The sequence below is a fragment of the Nipponia nippon genome, unplaced genomic scaffold, assembly GCF_047370975.1.
Source record: "Nipponia nippon isolate SJK-2023a ecotype South Korea unplaced genomic scaffold, ASM4737097v1 scaffold_5, whole genome shotgun sequence".
In the NCBI taxonomy this organism is placed as follows: Eukaryota; Metazoa; Chordata; class Aves; order Pelecaniformes; family Threskiornithidae; genus Nipponia; species Nipponia nippon.
In genome coordinates, this window is record NW_028262369.1 from 42,100,790 (window position 1) to 42,127,284 (window position 26,495).

A 26,495-nucleotide genomic window follows, 5' to 3' on the forward strand; every position below is an offset into this window, starting at 1 on the left:
GTCACCCAGAGTATCTATTCTTAAGTTGTAAGAAGGCTGGCAGAACAATGAATGACATCTTTAGTTTTCTGGGACTTCATTAGGGGAAATATTTTACATGTCTTTTCATTACCGAAATCCCCATATAATGCATCCTTACTAAAATAAGCTCAAAATGTGCTTAATCTATGTGGCTATAAAAAATTTATCATATATTTGGGCCTAATAGCATCTCAAGAAGCAGCTCAACAAGTGTTGAAAGAAAACACAGATTCTGTGGGTCAGCTGAGAGGCCTTGCATCACATCCTGGGGGAAGGCTGGGAAAGCATGAAAGCGGTCCCAGAAGCCAGAACGGCTATGAGAAAACAGTAGATTTCTTATGTGATGCACTGAAATTGCAAGGATATTCATCCTGCCTGTTTTTGACAGACAGCATACAGGTTTGGATGCACACACCTTACATATGAACACTGGGTTTTACTTGCATTAAGAGGTGTTTCCAGTATGTTTTCAGTTGTGGGATACTGTATATTCTAGCTTATTTTAGGTAAACCAAGCACATTCAACTCATTTTAAACGTACAAACCTCATAGTGTTCATATTCATCCACATCAAATGTCTTAAAGTCAAAAAATCCATGCTGCAAGGCCTAAAAGGCAACAAGGTGTCAGTTTATTCTGAAATATGATATATAATCTCATTTTATAATATTGTTTTTGAGAATCAAAACTAAAATGACTAAACGTTTGTGCTTTTGGCTTATTGAAGACTCTATGGTAAGACAACATTACATTTTGCACAGATTAACAATACAGACAACAAAAACTCCAACGTCACTAAAGCATGTGAGGCTCATTATTTCCCCTTCAAAGACATTACGATGTGACATAAGGTTGTTGCATATCACTTAAATCATAAAATTTATTCTCCCCACCCCACTATGCATGTTTTTTTCTGTAAGGCAGATTAAAAAGCAATTCCCTTTTTGTCACACACTCATTCAATGATTTCTATGCCGAATACATTTTCATGCAGTTCGACATAACAAAATACAGAACATTAAGAGTTTATTGATTTTCTATACTTAATATAATACTCTGATTTTATCACCATAATAGTCAGGAAAAATGGCACATATAGAATACAGTAGTGTGTATAACCTGTATTTTATGATTTGTTTTTAATACACATTCCACTGATAGAATGAAGTCCGCTAGACTACATTAGACAGTATTTATTACAGGATTGAAAGAAGTCAAGTTTTGTATTTGATTACTGTACTATTATTAATTTGTACAAAAATTGTGCCAATTTTGTACAAAAGATTTGTGTATAATACCATATTAAAAACAATTCTCTAAATAAGGAATTCATAGCCCAAATTTCTTCCAAGGAACAGGTGGAACACAGTTCTGCAGCATATATTTATACTGAATCTACTGCATTCTGAGAAGTATAGATATTACACAACATTCTGGGATTAAGGTGTGATAAAAACACACCACAGATCTATGATTCAAAAACCAATAATCATCAGTCTGCCATTATTTGCTACACATAGACCACCTTTTTTAAGACAAAATAAAAATAGCTTTGTTATAGACAGCATAGGCTCAATGACTGGACCCGTCATGAAACCTAAGATACCGAGAGGTTTGTCTGGACAGCTGATTTTGAAAAACGTATTTCATTTAAGCATGGTTGGCTGCCTGCACTCCAGAATTTGTAGGCCCGCTGAATTACATGTATATGATATATGTGCATGCAAACACCAAATTTACCCAGGTAGACTAAGATTTTACGTTAGATTAAGGCATATGGTTTCTGCTCAAAGCGTTTTTGCCTCTGTAGGTGAACTGGACAAAAATTCAGTAATAAATTCTATGGGAACAAAGGAGGAAAAACTGATTCTCAAAGTCCTTTTGATGTGTTTGTTGCAGATAAATTACAGTGACTGCACTGACTGCTTCACAGAGCTTCAGGATCTGTAGAATGCCACACAAATTAGAGTCTTGCTGTTAACTGACAGCTCCTTTCCCACCCCCACAGAACTAAAAATATTAAGCTTGATCTCTCTTTTTTCCAATTTTGAAGAAACATTTGTTTTGCCATACTTTTAAGAATTACAAATAGTCTATAAAATGTCTGTACAGAACTGTTCATATAGCCTGCTCCCTTCATCAAGACCAGTGGGAAATGATGAACAAAATTTAATCTTTGCTTATAGTATGAAGCATATACTGTAACACAAGGTTGCCAATTAAGATGCTGTGTAACATTTTAACGAAAAGCAATATTGGAGCTTAGTATTCCCCAGGACCAGGACTGTTGAAAGTGACACATCAGAACACCAGTAACATACATTAGTTTTCATTCTTTTTAAACAATTCTGAAAAGATTAGGGTCAAACACTGAACCAACGGTTTTGGGGGAAAGTTGGGGTCACGTACACGCAAAAACTGCTCAGATTAAATCACAGTATACCTAGGTGTCTGTCTCACTTGACTTTATCAACCTACGTTACTCCCTTTTACCCATGGCTATAAATGATCTGTTAGCAGATCTAGTGCTCTGCCTTGCACTGTTGAGTTAAGAACCACCCCCAGCCAGGCCTGGTGCGTTTGCACATTCCGATTCACAAGGTGAAGTTCAGAAAGCTGTCGAAGGCCAGGCCAGCCAGGTAAAAGTGTAACCTTCTTCCATCATCACTACTCAAATACAGTCCTCAGTAACTCAGGCTTCATGACAGCATACTACTCATTCACACACATTTCACTTTGAAACTAGATTTTCTAATGTATTTTAACAGCATTTTCCTTCATGATTTAAAAGTCAATTTAAATCTGTTTTGCTTAGGAAAAGTGTTATTACCTTATTTATTCCCTGTAAACAGTCCAAGATCGTAAGATTGTATGTGCAGTTCCCAAATGAAGCATCCCTATAGATGTAATACAAATGAATATACACATAATTATTTTAAGAACTCAGGGAAAGGCAGCACACAACAGAGTATATTCAAGTTATTAAATCCCCTCTGAGAAATCTGAATTAAAGTTCGAAGAAGACATCTTTTTAGAAGCTTGTTCATGCTAAAGCCCTCCCCTACCAAAGATGTAGCTCGTTATAAATGCAGTTAGATACTGCAAATTATTTTAAGTGCATATTTTACATCATCTAACTACACACCCTTTACCAAATTATTTATGCTGTCCTGGAACAGAAAGCTTTGCATCCTCTCTCAATTGTGTAAGGATAGTGGCAAATAAAGCAAAACTTGCCTCGACCATTATTCAAGTCTTAATTGAGTTACACTAACAAGGAAAGGCAAATAGACTACTACTTTGGATTTCATTTACAGTCTCTCATTTTGATGCCTGATTACAGATGCGATTAAAAACTATCCAGATATAATTAAGTTTAATATTACTTGACCTCAGTTCTGCCACTACGAAAATAACAATTTCTCTTTAAAAGATGACAGGATACCCAAAGCAAAACATATTCAAGTAGTAAGAGACATGAATATAAAAATAAATACCACCACCAAAAAAATAACAGCAACAAATGTATCGTGGAAAAAAGAAAAAGTGCTTTTCAAAGTCTGCTTCAGACCAGTTTGCATTTTAACAAAATTCTGTCTGGGTAGATTATTTCCTAATCACTCATTAAAGGAATCTTTTACAGTTTTGCTCTAAGCTGTCTTATCCAGAATGCTAAGAACTACAATTTATCAGAATAGCAAAATTTTAGGTTTCAGCCAAATACATCTTTAATCTATAATTGATTCAAAATTTTCATTGAAAACTTTCCTTTTCTGATAGTCTACTTGCTATAAATAGTATGAAATTTGTTATATCAATATGCTCCTTCATCCCAAGTACTTTAAGAGTAGAATATTCTTACCCATTCTTTAAGAGCATAAGTATGGCGGTTTTGAGAAAGCAGTGTTCATAGAAAATATATTTAAGAAAATCAAAAGTTATGATTTCGGTAGTGTCATATTACAGGCAGGTTACTCTAGAAAAGCTTTCAAGTTATTAGATTATTAAAAAATACTTAGCTACAATGTTTTAGAATGGGAACTTTAAAGTGTGGATAAACCTTCAACATCCAAATCTAACAGTTTTTCAAAATGAAAAGCCATAAAGTATTTTCTTTACATTAGATAAGCAGAACATACCAAATCTGTAAAATAGAAACTTTACAGACAATACATTTTTGACAGAGAAAACTTGGATAACAGATCATTTTAACACAAAAGCATATTAGCGAACAAAAAGGTCTTCTGAGCAAAAAATCTTAAGGCTCCAACAGGAACACATACATAGCAGAAAATCTTTAAAAGCTGTAACCATTTTCTGAAGGGGCTGACAGAAACAAAACCTAAAACAATACAAACCACAAAATTAAGTATTTAGAGAAATAGGAATGGAAGATACAATTGTAGCAGACGTATCCCATATTACATGTTATTTTGCCGTAACAAGAATATAATTTTTATTTTATCTATGTGTATATAACTACTTCTTCAACTAATAAGGCATCTGATACTGCAGTACCTAAAAACAATACTGGAAAAAAGCCATATAATCTCTAATCCACTAATAAGAAGCGCTATGAGAGTAAGAGAGAGAAGGAGAACATTGAACTTGACCTAGACATACAGGATAAGCCTACCACAATTCCAGGTGTACAGTAGTCTTAGCTACAGTTCCCACAGACAGCTATTACCAGTGGAGCGCACATGGATGCTGGCAGCTAACATCTATTGCCTACATCACCCATGCCTTAAACGTCTCGTTTCTGTCACTGTGCACCTAACCATTAGGTGTACTGTGACTGGAGAAAACAGCTCTGCTGACACTTGTTATCCACACACAGTGAAATAATAGAAAGATGGAAAGCAAGGAAAAGTCCAAATAGGCAAAGTTCTGGAATAAACAAATAAAAACCTGTTTAAACCTAATCCCAAATTCCCAGAAATGCAAAGAATAGCAGTATTCTAATTTTTTTTTTAAAGAAATGCAATACACTGAGTTAACATCTGAAAAACTTATACCCCCATCTATCTTTTGTGGCAGAACGCGATAATGTAATGAAACCATAAACAAACACTAGATATGAATGACAGTACAGCATGGCAGTGAAATAACACCTGGAAGCAGTGGTTTAATATTACCCAATGCTTCAAGGGAAAGCATGATGTTTGATGAACAAATACTGAGCATATCATATCAGACCTTGCCATAATCTCTCTTTCTCTCCCCCTCTGCCCCCCAAGTACCATCCGGTAAGAAAACACAAGTAAATCATAAACGTTCCTTCTATTGTAATTTGGAAAACAAGAAAATGGAACAAAGTCTATGCACCTTTTTTTTTCTTCTTAAAGCCACACAGCCATTTTTATTTTAGCACTCCCAATTCTTTTTAGGGTAAATCCAGAAATATATATATATTTTTTTCTTTTCTAGTTTCCAAAAGTACAACTGCCTGATTAGAATCAATTTCAGATGCAAACCCCTTTCTGAAACTTTACTGTTTTACGCTCCAGAATTTTAAGCTAAGCTATCTACAGGTATTTAATTTTAGGTGTAAGAACAGAGAAATTCATCTGGCAGAAGTTTTAGGTATAATCCATAAGGACTCTGCATGCTGGACCCATTGATACAGTAGAGAGATATCTGAAGTACAGGTAAGGCAAGTGCTTGTGGATTCAGTATTAGGAGATGAGACCCAAGTTACCAGTTTCAGAACACAGAGCAAACAACAAAATACACTTTACAGAGCTGTTTTAAATATTAAAACAATTTAAAAAATTATGAAAAAGTCACAGTGTACTTATGAAGTGACATTTTTAATATTCAATCTTCCTATCAAATAGATTATTTCATATTATTCCAGAGAAGTGTTAGTATTCCTTTAAGAGTTTAGTCAAAGAGCATTTTGCAGAAGTATTAGAGAGGACAGACGCTTAACACCAATCTTACTGCCAACTACATGTCTAGAAAGGCCTTGAAATACTCAAAAGGCAAAGATTAAGAGTTAATCGCGACCTGATTTCCTGAATGCTTTAAATAAATTACTCAAGTAAAATATCTTTTTGTTTAGAGGGAGTTGTCTAAGGTATTTTAAGTCACTAATTATTTTGATTCTTTCTTTGTTAAAGGCAAAACCAAAACAGATCTCCCCCCAAGTCACCTAGAGGACTTCCTCCAGGCTGAGGCTGAGTTAAAGTTCTTTTTCCAGCCCAGAGAAACCAGTCAGAAGTCATGTCAAATCGTTAAGAAGCTTTGTAAATATTTAAAAAGCAAATTTGATCTTATTTTCTGAATCCTCTTGAATTAATGCATTTACTGGAGAAAACTAAATAATTAAAAACTAATGCAGAACAGCTAGTTCAATTTCACCGTTCTTTCTGTCAACCCATCTTCCTTCCTACTGATGTATAAATTTCCAGACCATGGATAAAAATATTGGATACTGTCGGAACTAGTACTAACTGTTACAAAAATCCCGTTAGAAATACAGCTATTCTCATACCACATTGACTTGATAAGTCAATTATATAGCGCTAGATCCACCAGCATGCATTTTCTTTCTACCAATGACAGATATATTTCAAAGTTAAAGCAATAATTAATAATACTAATTTTAGCTTGCATAAAACACAATAGATTCTGAATGGGCCATGCTTTGTACCACAGTAAAACCAAATGCAAGCACTAACAGTTATGAGGAAGAGCACTGTAAAGAAAAAATACCTTTACTAACCTTGAAGAAACATATAATTTGAGATGAAATTAAAATTAATTCCAGACATTCTTCCTATTTAAACTTATTCTTCTTTGTCCACTGTACACAGTCAGCATCCTATCCTACAGAAAGCTAATGCATGTGCTTACATTTAAGACAGTAGTAATTTTTGACTTACTGGGACTACTTATGCATATACAAAAACATTTACGTGTTTTTACTCATGGAAACCAAGCTATTTGGATTTCAAATGTTATACCTTTTTGTTCAACTCAGAAGTCTGTGTTTAAAAAAGCATTGAAGAGAAAGGAAGACCTCATTTCACATCAGGATAATAGAACAGAGCACATACAGACATCTCTCCACAGTTTTACAGTGTGGGTGCTCGGATTTCTGTTGCTGATCACACATTTCATTATGTATTCTTCCAGTCTTTTACGGCCAAATGGATAACCATCTTGATTTTCAAACAGTGTGTTACCAACTATTACCTGATAGTACTCTATTTGCTTTCAAAATGAGAAAAATGTGAATATTTCTATGAGATACAGATGTAGCATGAATCTGAGCTGGCATTACAAAGCTGCAAATCCCACATCTGATTTCACAGTTATTGTAGCTGACCTCAATACTGCATATAATGCTTTCCCTTTCACCAAACCTCTAAACACTGTCAATAGCAAAATTGCCATTAAAGAAACAAAACCCAAAAGCTACAAACTAAAATCTAGCTCTGAAATTCATGTCATATGTAGATACTGAACACAGTAATACTAAAATGTATTCGTTTTTTCTCTTTAATATAAAGTCACTACAGAGTAGTTTGAGGTAAAAATCTAAAACTTAGTTTCACAATAGGAAACTGGTATTTATGATGATTTAAAATGGTGTTAGCACTGTTTTCTTAAATGGACGTGAGAAGATACAGTACAAGATCTTCAAGGGACTAGAGTGTCACTGAGTGACAGCAAATCAGCCAAAAATAAGGTGAAAGTGTCTCGAGACAGTAGTGTGTTATCCTCCTGCTTTGACTTTAGTTTTTCTATTATTTAAAAAAAAAAAAAAGATTTCCATGTATCTTGTAAGAGGGTTATTCTGATTTCCTTCTACCCCTGAACAATATTTGCTGAAGCTGTCTTTAAACGAAATACCAGCTGAAGATCTAAGCCGATTAAGGCTTTTTGAGGTCACTGAGCTAGATGAAAGTAGATCAGTTTCCTAGTGATCACTTCATGTAAACATACCTCAGTCCTCTATAAAGAATCTGACAATGCCACAGATTCTACCTATTGAAAGTTGTCTATTTGTTTTTTCCAAATAGAAGACACTTCAGATATCAAATTAACAAACTTGTTAAGTAGTCTAGCTGTAACACTGAACTGATCATTGCTCACTGATAAACTCTTGCACTTGAAACTATTGAAATGGAGATGACCTATACTACAGAATTTATATAATATCTAAGTTCCAGGCTCCAAGAATAAATTTAAGTCAGTAAGTACTGAATACCAATGATTAATATCTCAAATTATTTCCTTCCTAGACCTTAGAATAGGAGGGAAGAGGTAAGACATCTGGGTTATGTTTTTCATTGTACATAAGAGTCATTTTAGTCCTTTTCAAGACACTAAAGATGTGGAAGGAATGCAAACTTTCTCATAGCACCAACTTGTTTCTTCACAGTATAGCTCGATGCCAAGCAGATACACTACCTAAGGCAGCGCTACAGCTTCCAGCATGGGTTCATTTGCTTGAGCCTCTGTATCATGCTGTATTTTGCATCAGAGATATCTCAAATGTCTTAGAATGGACAGGGTGAGAAAATAATCTCAAAGGCTTTGGAAAACCAGGGAAGGAGGAATAAATTATTTCTTCCCCATTCCTAGCTAATCTAGATTGTCCCACTGCAGGCCCTCACCAGATCTACTTACCCTTCTCTCAGCCCCAGTAATTGTTAAGCTCCTTATGTATCTACTCCAGCCTCTTCCTATGAATTCAACTCCCAAATATCCCCTCCCTATCAGACTCCCCATTTCTTACCTAGTCTCCTATCTTGTCAGAATCTTTCAGTTTATTTCCTCACTCCTCTTCATCTCATCTCCCGTACAGCTAGATTACACGGCCTTCTTTCCCAGCAGGACGAACTATACTGCAGGTAACAGAATCTGCTTAGGCTCTAAATCCAGTGCCAAGACCTGACATAGTCCAAAGCAGCTCCAAAAGAAACCTAAGTGCTTTCCAGCCCCACGCCATATAAGAAAGAATGCTCAAGAAATCAAGATGTTTAATTCTTCTAGCAAAAGCTCGTAACACTATATTCCTTCTAGAAATAGCAAGGCTTTGCTCAAGAAGATTGCCTCCCTCCCACCCTCTAAAATAGCCAAAGGTTTGCATTTAAAAAACAAAACCAAAACAACAAAAACCCCCAAAACATAGCAAAACCCAACCATACCACAGAATCCCCCCCCCCCAAAAAAAAACTCCACAACATCCCCAGAAAGCTTTAGTTTTAGCCAATCATTTACCTCCCAGCAACTCTGGGCTTGAAACACACAAAGACTGTAGAGGAGTTAAGTTTCAGAAGACTGCCTACTCTGAACATTTGTTGCGCTCTTCTCCTGAAGCTGACAAACGGAATGAAGCAATTATACTTTTGTAATCATTTTGACAACCCAGACTGCAAAAACCGAGTAGTCTCTTTGCTGGACATTGCCTTCTTCAATGTTTTCAGTTAGTATTCTCTCCCTGGGAAACATGAAATGCTCCTTGTATATAATATAAAGCTATTTTCAGAAAGTCTTGCTGTTTCTTGTATTTTTGACTCCTCCTTTCCTGATCCCAGAGTAGCTAACTATTCTATTTTGGAATAGGATTTTATTAATTCAAACTCATGAGAATTTGCTTAGAATAATTATTTAACACCTAAAATGAAAATGGTTTGTGTCATTAAGTTTGTTACTGTCGTTCTTATCAGCCTCACAAGAAATCACAGAGCCAATTACTTTCACTACTCCCTACCAGTCAAGCATAAATAGCATTTTTTATTGTTACTACTACTATCTTCATCATTATTAAAAGGAATTGGTTGCAAGGCAAAGGTCTGTAGCCTTTGGTTTGAACAAATAGGGTCATTTGAGACTGTTCTGCAAACACACTATTCCTCCCAAGTTTTCAGTCTTACAATTTTGGGATCTGACAACTAAGGTTCTTTGTTTTGTCAGAATCTCTTTTTCACACACCTTAATCTTTACTTTGGCAGGGGAGAAAGGAATCTAAAGACATAGCAATTTACTATAATTCCAAACAGTAAATTTTTTTAATTGGTGAACAAGATACAGCTATTCTCAGGTAACATACATCCTCCACTACTAAGAGAGTTTTGCTTTTTAAGCAAGTTTTGTATAAACTAAGCTTAAGATTCTGAAAAATTTAAGTCATTTTAGTATTAAAAGCTCTTATATGAAAGAAATTCTCCTGCCAAAATTGAACCACTAAGAATTTTATATGAAAGGGAGAATTGGGTTTTTTTAGACTCCACTAACATGCTACAGAGTAAACCCCAGAAGGAAGGGAAATATTGCAGGGAAATATTTCACTTTTTGCTTCCCCAAAATGATAAGGAGACAGAAGAATGTATTGACACTGTTTCTGTGCTTAGAATAATAGAGTTTGCTTCAAAGGACTTCTTGCAGCAATTTTCCAATACCTGAACCTTCTGTAAATAGAAAGCACCCATGTAATTATTTCAAACTGGGAGAAGATTAGGAATCAAAGAATCTAAAAGGTGGAGAAAAAACACACATTATCCTTTGTTTACCTTAGATCATCACTCCTGTATTTTCTATAGAATTTGAAGATGTTACAAAATACTGACATGTTTAAAGTAACTGATTTTTTTATGCATTGTAGCACGTATCTTTTATAATTTGCTGAAAAAAATACGGGTATCAACAGCTCAGTAAACTTCTTGGGCTCTGGAAAGCTATTGATGACCAGGTGAATGTATAAACTCCCTGCCAATAAAAGCTATCACTTATTTGATACCTTTTTAAAAAAATGTGTTTGATGGGTTAAGACTTCAAAGTCAAACTGGTCTTCACATACAAATCTACCATCCCAATAGTTTATACTGTATCTGGCTCCTGTACAAGCTATGAGAAGAGAGACAATCTGATCCTCCTTTGCTGAGTGGCTGTAGAATCAGATGAATTTCATAAAGACAAGGTAGGTCTACATTTACAAACGCATTGGCTGACAGTGAACACTACTTGTAAAACACTGATTCCCCTAAAAAAAAGGACATTGACCTTCTTGCAGTTGCCTTTTATTGCCAGTGTTTGCATAAGAATAGTGTGAGGTATTTTCATTCATAAAGTACAAGGGCATTTCATGGTCCACACCATGAAAAAAATCTGGAAGTCTCTTTATTAGATAGGCATGACAGCTAAAACTCAGATTCAAGTGTCAATATGACCTTAGTACAGAGAATAAAGACAGATTGATAGAAATTATCTATGATTCATTGAAAACAGAAAGGCAAAGCAATTTAATAACTGGACCGTCAGTACTTGTTCTGTAAAATAGGGAAAATATAACAGCATAAAACCCCCTTCGTTCATGTAAGTCTAGCTGGTTAGGTACTAGGTAATTTAAAAGATTTGGATGACTTCCAAATAGTAAAACAATACATCATAGAGAAAAGTTTTAATTGCTAAATCACACAAACATGCTAAGAACTATTTTCTAAACCTGACAGTTTGCAAGACTAGGAGTGTTACTTAAAACTTAAATCAATTGAAATGGCTTTATTATTCCAACACAGAGCAAGTAATTCCACCAGAAGTAAAAAAATATTTTTTCTGGAGATCAGTCATTTTGATACAATGTCTGTGTCAGAAATGAAACCCTTTTCTGGGAACGCAAACTGAAAAATTTGTATTTAGCAAATTCTAAAACACAGAAGTTAGGCCCATTTCTCATGTTCACATACCTAAATGGAAGATATGGTGGATTAGATCCAGACAAAAGTGTTCTGTAAGCTTCTTCTGGTGTTTTCTTCAAGTATATTACCTAAAGGGGGCAGGGGGAGAGGAAAAAAAATAAGCCCTGAGCCTGAAAAGTCATTAACCACATGTACGCTTCCCCCAGCCCACTAAACTCTTAAGAATGTATACTATACTCCTTTATGACAAACTCCTATGACATTTATAGGTCAGAAAAGACATACCTACACAAAGTAAAAGATTCAGAAATCAACACAAACTGGGATTTGTTTCATGTCATTCCCCCCCTTTTAAAAAAAATAAAAAAATCCACATATTGCTGCAACTGAGAGACTTTAAGACAGATTCAACATCGTATTAAGATGAAAAATAGGCATATATGCTACGAGTTCCCTGTCCAACTTCAGATGAGTCAAAATATTATCACAGCAGCTGGCAAAGGAAACATTTCTCCACCACAGCTCAACAGATTTTCCAACACAAATATTTTCTGGTTCCTAATTGTCAATATCAAACTACTAATTAAAAAAAAAAATCCAATTCAACAAGCTGAACCTGTTACTATGAAACCACCATATAGTTAACATACCATCCTAAGCCAAGGCTCATTCTATCGCTGAACACTATCAGCTCAGCTTGTTTACTTAAGTAAGAAATTAGAATACAATCGCATCTTGTTGCATTTCAATTGCTATTCGTACAGTAAAACTGGTCCTAAAATAAATTTAACTTGGAATATATATTAAGCAAGTGCATTATTTACAAAAAAAATTTCATTGAGTTTGGAGTGGCATATTTCACATGCACAAACATGTTTTGTAAACAAAGCCACAAAATTTTCCTAGCCATTTGCCCCCAACTCACCTTACAACCAACACCTACACGGCTACTTTTTAGCTCTACGCACATTTAACTGTTGAATGTGAAGTATTCTAATAATTATTTTCTTAACCAAGACATAGGCTAATTCCTGATCTAAAAGCTTTATTCAACTTTTGACCTCGAACATATTAGAATGTGTGGTCACTCCCAGAATATCTGCAATTTGCTTTATGTCTTGAGTCCTATCTCAAGTTAGTGGGATTCTTAGTATTCTGTAAGATGTCAACATGGTAGGTAGATTTTCTTGCATTTCTTCCTCAAGCATGGACCAGGCAGACAGAAAAGACAAGATAAGGATAAAACAAACAAGAAAATTGACTCAAGTAATACAGTCTGAAAAACTCTTTGCCATGACACAATGAAAAGAGGGGCAAGAATCATCCCTGTTTTTCAACTACCAACTATTTCACTGCTTTGAACAACTGTTCCAATTTTGGATGAAAACCCCCTACACAAACTGATTTGCCTTCAAAAGACCAATTCCCGGACAGAGCTGCATTTCAGTCTCAGCCTCCCATGTTGCTGCTCCACTCATCACGGTCACACCGATAGCATGGATCAGTATAATCAGTACCCGAAAGGAGGACCGAATCCCACTTATCTTGAAATGTTAAATCTCAATGCTGCAGCAGTGTCCGTATTGCTGTTTCATTTAGCAAGTGCCCAAACTACATGTTTCTCAAAATTAATGTCCCTGTATTTGTGCAAACTTTCATATTCCCCCCTTCCTTAACCTCTGAAAGCAAACATTTCCTGAAACCTTCCGCCATCAAAACAGACCACAATTTCTACATAAAAACCAATTCCATTTATTCTGTGTTATCAGAACAATTGTTTCTAACTCAATTATTAGATTCTTTGTTGTTGGGGTCAAACCAGTAATTACTAATATTGAAACAGATTCAGAGATTTACTTAATGCATATATTTATTTACTTAATTCAAAAAGTGGAGGGACCCATTTCTTTTTTTTTTTTTAAGCTGTAATGGTCTGTCTACAGCAATGATTGCTAACTAATGTCATCAACTTCGTGTTTTCAACCCCTGCAGCATAGCAATGCTATTCTGTTTTCACAGTCATTTGTAAAAGATTCTTGTAGTCTATGAAAGAAGTCTCCTTTATAGTCCCCCTCACCACAAAAGGTTTTGCATTTAAGAACAATGCATCCTGTACAATAGATTTCGGTGGGGGGTGTATTTCAGAGAAAAATACTGATTTTATTCATGTCAATTAATGCAAATAATCATGTCAATGAGCTTACATTTAAAGCCTAAATTCCTGCTTATAGTCAAAAGATCTTTAGAGGGCAGTTCAGAGGACTTCAGGGAAAGAGGAGTTTCCATCTTACACAGTAGGGAGGCAGAAATCTGAAGCCGGGGCAAATTTGTACTATATGAATGTTTTCCCAATGCTGCAGTTTTTCTTTCACAGAAATTATGGTACTTCAAAGCTGTCTCTGCTCAAAGACATGCATACATGACATTTTGAACCGAACACTGCTACTTGTCTGTCCACAAAGCTCATAAAAGCTCATAATAAAGACACCAGGGTGGAAACAGGAAAAAGATATTAATAACACAAGAGGAAGGAGGAGAGGGAAAGAAATACGGAACAGAGCTCCTGAAAAAACAAAAGTATCTCAGTTGTCAAGAATAACGCAATAACTGAAGGAGGAAGGATAATGAAATGCAGAAGGAAACACTACATGTCTTTAGTACTTAAAAAGTAGTGATATCCATTAACAAAAACCCAGGAGACCATTTTCTGACTCATCTTTATCAATGAAAACTCAGCAACTGAAACTTAGCTTCATTTTTTAATCTAGTATGACGAATCTTCAGAGTGCTTTCATTCTGCAACATATACAAGTAAAAAAAAAAAGGCAACACAAAGAGCCTGTAGTGAATCATTTGTATAAATTGAACCTGTATCTAAGAAATAATGTGAATAAAAGCCTTTAAAAGAAAGGTCACTTTCCAGATAGTAACTATTCTCTTACAGGAGTTGTTTTACAAGGGACAAGGTTTTTCTCCCTTTCCCCACTGTCACTATTCTAACTCGTAACAACAGATTTAGCAAATATTGAAAATCTTCAATTTTTTTTTTCTCTGACATTTCTATTCTTATGTTCCCAACTTCCTGAATAATGATGTGGTTGAAAGATAAAGCTCTCCACAGAGACACTATGCGGGCACATGACATCTAGCAATACTAGCCACATACACGCTGGTCATATGTCCTAAAAAGTTTACAGAACAAAAAGGGAATTGGTATTTTGCGAGTCCACCTTAACACCCATCCACAATATTTCAGATACAATTTGGATTCATCTTGTTCCCACCTGAACGTGCCATTTTTGAAGTAGAAGCATATGGAACAGATCCATTCTAGACCTGCTAAGTTATCACAAGAGTTCTATGAAGTCAGTCTAAGGCAATCTGAAGAAAGGTGTTGCTTGAAACAGCAAAGAGGCTGTACACACTGCAGTAACTAAAAAGCCTTTGTACTTGCTGACCCTCCAAGGGAAGGATTACGGATTTGAGCAGTAGTGTGATATGTTTAGATTACAAGTGAACAAACCCTTAAAACTTTGGGTAGGGCTGAGAAGTCTAATTTGTATTTTTACATTAGGGAAAAACACTCCTGCAAGCAAATGACTGAACATGCCACAGTAGTTCACTATTACCCAGTCATTTGCTGTGATAAAATTACAAACTTTAGAACTCAACAGCTTTTCTCCCTTATTGGCATTACAGAAGTCTAATAAAAGCTTCTACTACCAAAATACACACTTAAAGTAATTGTGAGAAAGAAATATGATCAGCCCATCTGCTATCTACAAGGAAAAGGAAAAAGAGCTCACTGGATCTCTTTTCAGAGTTTGTCACAGCACGAATGCATTATGTTTCACCAGGACTGCTCAAAAGTCAGATATTGGTCCGCTAAAGAATTGCAAGAGACAACTACTACTTGTCTGCTACCAGGGTAGAACTAAAGCTCTAGGTTTACCAGGAGGAGCAAGTGTCATGTTCTCTCCTTCCCCTGCCCCATTTCTCTAGAAGTACAAGAGCAGTCACTGGTACAAACTAGTATTCCTCCTGCTCTTCTCCCCCAGGGAATTCAAACCTTACTAGATAGCAGAGTACATGACCAGGTAGGGGTTCCTTGGTTTCCAACCAGAAAAGAAATGTAACAAACACCTCTTAAGGATATGGAAATATGGAAAGAAGGACTCAGCCCCCAATTCATCCACATGTTATCACACAGGAGAAAATGCATTCTCCTTCATGATTTCTCCAAGAATGAGTTCTTTGATGACAAGTGGGGAGTTCATGTAATCACTTCAGTATAATTCAGTTAAACCTACTCCCTCTCACCCCTCTTTCCCCTAGAAACTACTGGGGACAAATTGAGTCAAATCAGGCTACTTTCGTTTTAGTATGCATGAATGTACTTGTAATACTATTTTTAAACTATTTTAAAAGACTTTTTTTTTTTTTAAATTAACTATTGTGGAAGACTACATAAAAAACCCTAACAACTAAAATAAGTCTCCAAACACATGAAGGGAAAAGCAAAGCAATACTAGCTTCAAAATATTCTCTGTGGCGCCTGGTAAGACTTTGCAAAACTTCGTAGCACCCTGTTTCTGACATTACTGAACAGTCTATGCTGTAGTCTTGGCCATTCAGGAGGAACCTTGAACTTCTCTGTAAGATCAGAGAAGTCTGCACTTCTTCTGTTCTTGTAACATTTAAAATGTTTTTTTCTTCTTAATCTGAATTTTATGATAGAAGTAATCTTTGCAGAATTCTTAAGAGCAAGGACAATAATTTAGCAACTGGACATGATTAGCTCAAATGTACTGAAAGTCCATTGTGAAAACTGAAATTTAGCAAATGCTTCTTCCTGGAATGGAATTTACAAACAGGCAAGCTATTGCCAATAAAGTTTTAAGACTTAACTTTTGCTTAAATCTATGACTCTCTTATTAAAATATTTTAATAGCTATAGGGTATTTCAGTTCAACATGTCTAAGAAGCTGTTTAATGGAACAACCTAAGCTGCATAATCACCACTGGAAACCCATTCCTAGAACCTGATCCACTGTATTCCACGTTTCATTTTACACTTAATATTTTAACACCAGGACAAATAAAACAAGCCTTCTCAATTAACTTTCAGACATTGGTAGAGTTCATAGCTATAAAACTTTCTGGTCTCAAAAAGCTTGTATAATTGAAGAAAGGACATAAAATCTAGAAGACCTGAAATCAAAGAGTACATATATTTCTGTCACAATTTGGATATTCAAATTGTAATAGATCAAATCGCCAATTACACACAGTTCTTTTACTGAAGAATATGATTAGATTCCTTCAGGTCAGGAATCGCCCTATCACGTAACCCAAGAGTATACATCTACTGCATCTGACTGAACATAGCATTTACAGGTAAAACACTCCAAAAATGCAAGTATTATTTCTTGAGTATGAAATGAATATGCCTGGATCACAAAAGCTCAGCTTCTGCAGTTAAAAAACAAAAATCAGATTATTAGGTAGATTATAAATAACTTTTTAGAATAAATAAATATTCATTTTATGAATTTATCAGCATTAGTATCAATCATTATAGAAGGTGAATGAACTCCCATAACACTTGCAAGTTTAAGAATACACATCTATAGAAATAATTCTGGGATGACATACTTATGTAACATATTGGATACCTTCGTGCAAACTGTTTTCCAATGTTATACTAAACTTAAACTGAGATGAATTGGAAAGCGACTGTAAGGTGTTTTCAACAAGAGAAGGAATACTTTTTTGTACTGGTAACACTGTATTAGTAAAGAATCATTCTTGGTACATAATATTGTTAATAATCAAAAGATACTTAAAACATCTACTAGTCTGACAGGAGAGTAACAGTATCAAATGCAGATGTGGATCACTTGCACGTGCTAGCAATTAAGAGCTCTAAGCAGTTTAGAACAGGCTAGGCAAGGGTTAAATGTGCATGCAGCTGTGGCACACTAATTTACCTTATTGTACACATAAGCTACCAACTCTTTACACGATGTGCCACCTGATAGCCCTTATGGAGTATATACACAGTCATGCCATGGTACACATACTATGTGCTCCCCCTCTCGACTTTCTTTAGAGGGATTTCTGCTGCCCATCCCACAAGTGCATGTCCCTTCATGGACAGCAGCGCTCTCTCCTTGGGTCTACCTAATACTGGTAAGGGCCTTTTAACCCCTTATCCACAGAGAACAGCTATGTAGTTGAGACAGTCATATAACAAGCACTGGACAAGGGGAATAAAATGATAATTCCCTTCAAAATGCCAGTGTCCTAGGCTTTCCAAGGTTTCTAAGATGTGTCAGAAGGTCAAGGCAGGATCAGAAAAGGGCAATCCAGTGAAGGCAATTGGATGCTGTAATCTACATATGTGCTAGATGAGTGTTCTCTAGCTATAGGCTTAATTAGACCAGCTTTAAAACACAAAGTGAATCTTTCTAAATACAGAACTGGAGATATAATGATGCAAACAGAAAACAAAAAGCAGTCTGAATGGAATGGCTGAAGTTTCTTTACAAACTATAGTGTGCGAATCATTACTGAAGATGCTACAATTCAGACAGATTTTGGATCTGAAGGGACAATAAAGCTTATAAAGATACACTATCAAATTTGGAGTCTCCTTAAACAGAATATAAACCACAGAATTAGAAACTAATTCCAGCATTATTAAATATAGCTTTCTACGGTCAAAAACATTAACAAACTTAAAACATTCTACCTCATTTGTTCTTACTATTCCTTTTGCAGAGTTGTTTCATCAGGTCTACTCCCAAGGGTTGAAAATCTAACCCAAAGATTTTTAAAATTTTAACTTATCCCCAATTTTTTCCCATCTTTAAATTTCAACAGATCTTTCTCAAGAGCATTTACACACTATCCCCATACTTGTAGTAAAACATTTTAATTAAGAGAATCTGCAACCTAAATTCTTTCTTATCATCTGCATTTACTGAGCTTTGCTTTCAGCATGACCTCAGGCCTGAAAGAAATATACCAGCTTTCACACAGAATAAAGCCTGACTTAACAGAGACTTCCAGAACTCAGCTGACCATGTGGATGTCAGCTGAGGACCAGCAGCTTGTTAGTTTTAAGACTTTATCAGCGTAAAACGTGCCATCACAAAGACTCTGGGCTTTCTACAAGTGCGCTCCAATTCTGGACAGTAGAGCAGGAAGGTGAAATTGAAGTTTGAGCTACACTGCTATGAAGACGCACAAGTGGCTGTGCAAGCGTCAGCTTGAGGCTATCAAAACTTACGTGATATCATAATAAATTAGGCTTGTGTAATTAAGACAGCCCTGTGTATTGCATACTATCTGTAATATTAGAAGGCTTAAATACCTCCATTTTTCCATTATTATGGGTAGGCTATGAAAATTAACTGAGAAAAGAAATCCATACAATAATCACTAGCCTCTGGTCTAGTAACTTTAAGAAAGGCTGTGAGATAAAGCTTTATGTATGAACCTCACTACTGCCATGAGCAGCAATTGATCCTAAGACAGTCAAGTTTAGAGGTAAGTTTGTGGTTTGCATTTTTGACATTCAAGAAAATGGTATTCTATGGGAAACATGCACATGATCCACCAAAGCCACTCCCTGTGTAGTAAAGTAAATGGAGTTAAATGCCAAAGACAGGGCTTCCCTAAAACTCATACAGCAGAATTTTCAAAGACAGCTTAGAGAAGAATCACATGACAATCTGCCTACCTGCCTAAAAGACCATCCCCTGTGATATTATTTTACACATAGCAGATGTCTCTTATGGAGGTTAGAAGCATCCATGTGATAAACAATACTTACAGCATATGCACCTATTAAAAATGCTGCATTTGCTCGTTTCCGCTGATCAAAACTGGTATAGTACACGATCTTCTTTCTTGATAGACTGAAATACTGTTAAAAAAAAAAAAAGACAGCAAAAATACTTTAAAACTAGTCACTTTCCAAAACTGAAAAATAAGTCAGAAAAAATTCTTATAAAGAGACTCTTAAAATTAAAGGAGAAAAAGTTACTGATACTATGAACAATCTTCTTACATTATAGATAAGAGCGCAGGGAAACAGCCACTGTATCAGGACAGATCTTACTCTGCTGTGCGAAAATATCCTATAAAATGCAGTTGAACTAAAATGTTCAATATGAAATACTGTTTGTTTTTTTTTTTTTCCAAGTTTAAATACTTGAACAATTGCTTATGGACGTTGATTAAAGACATTGACATTTTCAGACTAAAACACCGTCCTGCATGTTAAATCTCTTTAGCACATAATTCTGTGGAGAAGACGAGAAAAAAAATGAAGCAATCAATCTTACAGGCATTTTATAAGTTAAACACCACTCTTCCATCTATACTACCTAAAAACGGGGTGACAGACATCTTTAGAAAGATTCAACAGTAAGAATTTATAAAAAAAAAAAAATAAATGATTGCACAAGTGAAAAGCCTGAAAAAAAGGCTAGGCAGAGACAAAACTAGTAACACTTGCAATTCTTCTTTCTTTAGGAAGAAAAGAAGCTTCTGTCCGAATCCTGTGGACAAAACTCCCATTGAAAACAAGACCAACAAGCACCAGAAAAGAACAATAATGACAAACTGCAGCAAAACTACTTAAAGCCAGAGAGATAAAATTGTCACTTAAAAATGGCAAGTTGGATAGTTTGTTGCATTTTTTTTTTAGCTTCACGAATTGCTACACTTTCATTATATTCTGCAACACTATCACTCGCATTTTTCCTGACAGATTTCTACAGTACTACTACAGTTTTGAGGAAGTCATCAACCGACATACTGGAATCAACTTCCAAATATTTGAAGCACATTTCTGTATTTAAAAGTTGCATGTTTTATAAACCGCCTTTATACCAGTGGTGCTGTTACCCAGCTTCAGGTTTTTTAACTCCAATATGACAATTTTAATTTACTTTCTTTTTCCTGCTCCTGGCACTGATGCCACTTGGGGGTGGGAGATAAGGTAACTGCTGCAGAATTGTGTTTTATTTATTTAAGTAGTGCCAATTGGATTTCACTTCTAGAAATCTGTAAACATCGACACTCATCTTAAATCTTAGCAGTTGCAACTTTTAGGACAACTTTAATCACAGATTCAAATTTTGCAAAAAACCCAAATAGCTGATAAACTCAGGAGAAAACCGATGTATGTATCACAGCGAGCTCCTTACTCCCACCCCCCCACAGCAATAGCACCTTTAATAGCAGTTCTAACTGTACATTCCAGCCTGGTCTTATTACCCACAGCTTCCATCGGTGGAAGGAGCGAGAGTCAATGCAACTGAGTATAGCTAAATAGGACTGTAATTTCCCAAGACAGCTAGTTGCTGTTGATTGGAAGAGGTTGTATCTTGAGACCAAAGCAACATCTCCCTCAGTGTATATGCAAACATACAAAGCACAAGTAGTTATTTAATTAGTGAAGCATTCAATTATTATTAAAACTTGGCAAAATTAATCCCAGTATTTTAAGATCCCTCCTTTCTTCCCCCTCCTCAATTTTTTAATTTTAGTGTTCTCTAACTGCAATTCCACCCATGATGTGTAGGTGGGATAAGATTACAGTAGTTATGCAACAGTGACAGAACTTCAATTATAACTTGTTGACTACTACTTATTTTAAAGCAAGTTCTTTGCAACAGTTTACAGTTCACCTGAAATACTATTTTAAACTGCAAAAAGCACATTCTGCTAGCTAGCCAGAAGTAAGTTCTATGTAATAAGACCATATTTCTTGTTTTATTTTACAGAATGGATTTTTTTAATCATATGGACATATCAAGTCATTCCAATTTTGAGATGCTTTTGTACCTGAAGTAGCCAAAAAGTGACAGCTCACCTTAAAAGTTCCCAGAACATTTAAATGAAAACAATATATCATTTTCATTGCTTCATTTGCAAAATCTAAGGGTTTAATCCTTATGAGCCACATTGCTATATGAAATATTTAAATGTTTTTTGAATCCTGACTAAAGCTTTAACACAAAATTAAAAACCGACATTAATTAATGGCTTATAGCATAGCAACCAGAGGAAAACTGCATCAGGATTTTACTTTTTAGGAGCCTATAAAACAAACCACTGTTTTTATTTGCACACGAGTTACAGAAAATCAAGTTTTACAGTAAGTGTTTGCTGAAGTGTCAATGCCTTGGTTAACATTAACACACAAATTCTTGACTCAGTATACTTTCAATATCAATATTAAGCTATATAATCTATTTTAAAAAATATTGATTCTCTGACCATGTTTAATAAGCTAAGTCTATTCCTTTGGCTAGGTTCAATGATAACAAGTGTCAAAGACAGTTCTTTAAGGTAACTGTTTTTACAGCTCCCGAGCTCCACCTGAATGGATTAGGGCTTTAGTTCCCTTAGATATTGCGCACCGCAGAAGAATCAAAAATGTTCCAACAAGGAATTTTTCAATACAGGTTGTCTACAGAATAGCTATCGTTAGAGATAATATAGTAACACATTAGCAAATAATCTTTTTTTCTAAAACAAAACTCATGCACAGGCTATGAAGCACAAAAGATATTTTTCTTTACCAGTAAGAAAATTTAAGCAGTTTCACATATCATTAGAAGACAAAATGTAACAATACTACAGAACAGTATCTGTCAAGATATAACCCCAAGGAATATACTCGAAGTCAATCTTTTGAACTAAAAGCAGAGGTTACATGAAAAGTGTGGCTGATTTTGTTTTAGGTGATAAAACTAATTCATTGGGTGTATGAGAAGGTTCCAAAGCACATTATTTTCACGGTTAGATTTTTTTTTTTTTAATAATAGACCAATTCTTGTTTCTTGAAGTCCTCAAGAGAGATTTACTTACACAGAAATTGATGACAGACTTAGAAGGTGCCATTGTGGACAATTACTAGATGGCTATCTGTTTAGAATCACCAGATTATTATTTTATTTAATGGATATGATTTAGTATACTTGCATTGTTAAAGCAAGAAATTACTGCAATGTGTTTAATAAGCCTGGATCAATACAAATACTATTTTTATACACATATATACACATATGTATATATATAATATGTACATATAAATAGCAGTGAATAGAAGGCTGGCAAACTGTTCATAGAAAATGATGTATTAAAACATGTACATGCAACCTGCCTCAAAATCTAAGCTGTCCTAAAGGAGATGCTTGCAATTTCTATAGTTCTATGTGCATGCCCCGCAGTTTATTTATATTAAAACAAAAACAAACCTAACCCCTCTGTGATTTCAGCAGCAATACAGTTAGCACACAAGAAATGTTAACCCCGTAGTTCATAAGCCTGCCAGAACTTTCCCTCTCCTGCTTTTGATCTTCTGTCCTTGTATCATTTATCTCAGCAACACTCCCTTTCTGATTACCCCTGCTTCTGAATTTATTGAGATTGTGTAAGGCTACACACACAAAAAACATAGCAGGTTTTTTTAAAGCAGTTTTTATGAAATCAGACTTATTTAAACAGAAGGAAAAAATATTTGTTTCATAAATGAATCACAGTTGCTTAGTTGAGCATTTTTCCCCAAACAGAATTCAAAGAACAAGTAGGAAGATAGCACAGCCAAGCATTTTTTTCTTGCTGTTGACTTGGCTTGTCAAGACCATCTCCATAGCAATCAGCAATCAAAACATTACAAATATAACAAGGTCAGAAAGGTTTTCCTGTAAAGCATAACCAGGACTTTACCTCCAACTGTCTCAGCAAATGGATATCTGAATAAATTCTTCAGCTCTTCAGAACAGAACTATTTACTCTTTTTAAAATCAGTCAGCATAAAATTACAATAGTTTACTTTAAAATGTTGGTCTGCCATTAGCGCATTTCAAACTGGTATTCTCCGCCTTCCCCACTTGACCCCCAAGAAAGGGGAGGGGAAAGCAGAAAACTGCCTCCATGTCTAATTCCTCTCCCAAATCAGAAATAGATATAGCTGAAAGACTTGGAGAGGAAGTTTGTGGGGTTTGTTTTAATGAGAACTTACACTCTCATTTCTCCTGTTCCTATTCATAGGACTTTTAAAATTAATAAGAGTCTAAGTCTTAAATTCCTTTTGAGACACCATATCCACACAAAAACTATCACATTCTGTGAATAATTTTTTTTGTGCCGCACTTCTTTTAAAGGCTCTTTTTATAAGAAAAATACAGGAAGTGCATGCCCAGCCAAGTATATACCAAACCATGGCAGGAGTCATCTGGGCTTAAACACTACGATTGCCCCAGCGTCCCAAAAGCGCTGCAGTGTGGCAACAGCAACCACCCCACAGCAGAGGCTGGATTTCCACAGAATGATAATCTGCAGTGCCTTTTACTTCCTATGATCAGCCAACTCTTGCTGTTGGTCACGGGGCACGATTACCCTTAATGCAAGGGTATGCAAGCAGCAGGCTGCCCAACAGGACTCTTTCTCCACGTCGTTAGTCCAATCAGTGCTTCCCATCTCTGAAACCCTGATCACGGGCTGCCCGTGTGTTCCCCTGGTGCCACCTGAGAATTACCATACTTTTGCTGCTGCAGTTGCTCACTGTGTCAATGTCTTGCTGGCAGGTAAGTCACAGGTCACGGACTTCTGTCTTATCCACACTAGTTCAGGCCTCAGGAATCCTCTCAGGGACACTTGTGAAGGACAGACATGAGAAGGTGCGGGGTAGGAGGGTAGAAACTGCGAATCCATAATTCTTGACTAGTGAAGCTGAGCACTAGCGTTTTGTAGCTAGGCCTACAGTACACATCAGATGCACCCTTCAGGCCTAGGATTTAGTCTCACAAGCCTACTTACCCACTGCAGGTAGTATCTAAATTAGGACAGAGTCTGGCACATATTTTAACTATTAGAAGAGCAAAGCTTACTTTAGCAGGTACTGGCCTACCCCAAGGGTAGTGCCAATCAGCCAGGCTGGAATCTATTCATGTGCAAGTTTCTATACCACTCTGGTGGTATTCCAAGCTTTAGCTGTTTGATTTCAGGTATTACTTTCAAGTGGTTGCACTATCAGGTTACCCTTTTCTATTATGCAGTAGTAGTTTAAATTAACCTATTTGGAAGTAGCCTCTGGTAAGGTACCAGCAACAAACAGCATCTCCTCCCAGCTGAGACTGCAGCTGATCTGCATGATACTTCTGTCTTGTTCCTGACCATCTGCACTCTTCACCTAGCACTGTGTGTTTGCTTTTTTAAAAAAATGCAAAAGTTACATTAAAATGACATCATGGTTTGCTAAATCAACCCTGCCAATGTCAGAGTTACTAATTCAGTTTCAGTTTGGCTCCCTTGTGTATTTTTTTCCATTATAATATACAATCTTTATACCATCGTGATTACTAGCCGTTTATGATGAGTAGCTTGCCTCATTCATTGCAGATGATGGTCTTCTAACAAGAATAAAAGACTGTAGAGACATTCCTGTTTAATACTGAACCATTAAAAAAAAAAAAAACAACAAACAAAAACAACAAGTCCTGAGGTATTTGTAAGTTGTGTTCTTATTTTCTGGGTGAAACTCTTGATATCTAGGGTCCAGTTTGAAGGTGTTCTAGTTCAACTATAAAAGTACAAAGGTACACTTCAACAGTGATACACGAGACTGTATTCAGGTCCCAAACCAATCACAGTCTCAATCTGAATCTGGAAAAAACAGAACTAATCTCTCTAGTTCTCATAGGCACAGTGAAAGTTAGAATAGTAGGTTTATTATTGGTTCTTCTCTGGAGTAATCACTTCACAGAGCAAGCATTCTCCACAGTCCTTAATAACTCAAATATAAGGTCACAAACATGCTGGGTTGCATCAAAAAGGGCATCACCAGCAGAGATAAAGAAGTCATTATCCCACTCTACTCAGTGCTTGGCAGGCCACACCTGGAATAGTGTGTACAGTTCTGGTCCCTGTTATACAAAAAAAGATGTGGACAGGCTGGAGGGGGTCCAGAGAAGGGCCACCAAGATGATCAAGGGTCTGGGAAGCCTCCCATATGAGGATAGGCTGAGAGAGCTGGGTTTGTTCAGCCTTGAGAAAAGGAGGCTTTGAGGTGATCTCATCACCATGTACCAGTACTTAAAGGGGAGCTACAAAGAAGATGGAGACTCCCTTTTTACCAGGAGTCACATGGTGAGGACAAGGGGTAACGGGTACCAGTTACTCCCAGGGAGATTCTGATTGGACACGAGAGGTAAATTTTTCACAATGAGAACAGTCAATCATTGGAATAATCTCCCCAGGGAAGTGGTTGACTCTGCTACGCTGAACACGGTGCTGGGCCACCTCGTCTAGATTGTGCTAGAAAGGTTGGACCAGATGATCCTTGAGGTCCCTTCCAGCCTGGTATTCTGTGATTCTATGAAACAGCAGAATTAAGGTAAAAAAAAAAAAAAAAAAGATTCCTAGTGAGTGAGCGTCATTGGTCATGTGTTTGAATGGGACAGTGGCACTGAAAATAGGGTGATAATGTATTTATAAGCTCTGATCAGCGTTAACACAGAAATGGCAAATCCAATGTTTTTCCAATATGAACACAGGCATTCAAAATTAGAAATACTAGAGTTTAGGTTTTTTTATTTGTAACTAACCTTCTTTATTAAGAAGCAATGTAAATTTTCACTAGAAGCACTTCTTTGCAAAAGGTTATAGCAACTCTACAAACCCTTCAATTTGCAGAACCTCCTCTTAAAACTACCTGACTTTAAGTCAGCATGCCCCTGGAAGCAGCAGATAGCGTGAATCAACTTGCATAATGGTTTCATTTGTGCAGCAAACACT

At 36.0% G+C, this 26,495-nt stretch overlaps 1 protein-coding gene across 1 annotated transcript in view; it reads right to left on the reverse strand.

Annotated features, from left to right (window-relative positions):
* The window catches only part of CDC14A (cell division cycle 14A), a 67,203-nt gene that overhangs the window by 26,633 nt on the left and 14,075 nt on the right, over positions 1-26,495 (reverse strand). Inside the window, 4 exon segments of the mRNA XM_009468289.2 lie at positions 567-629; positions 2,852-2,918; positions 11,724-11,803; positions 19,516-19,608. Coding sequence (XP_009466564.2) covers positions 567-629; positions 2,852-2,918; positions 11,724-11,803; positions 19,516-19,608 — 303 coding nt within the window.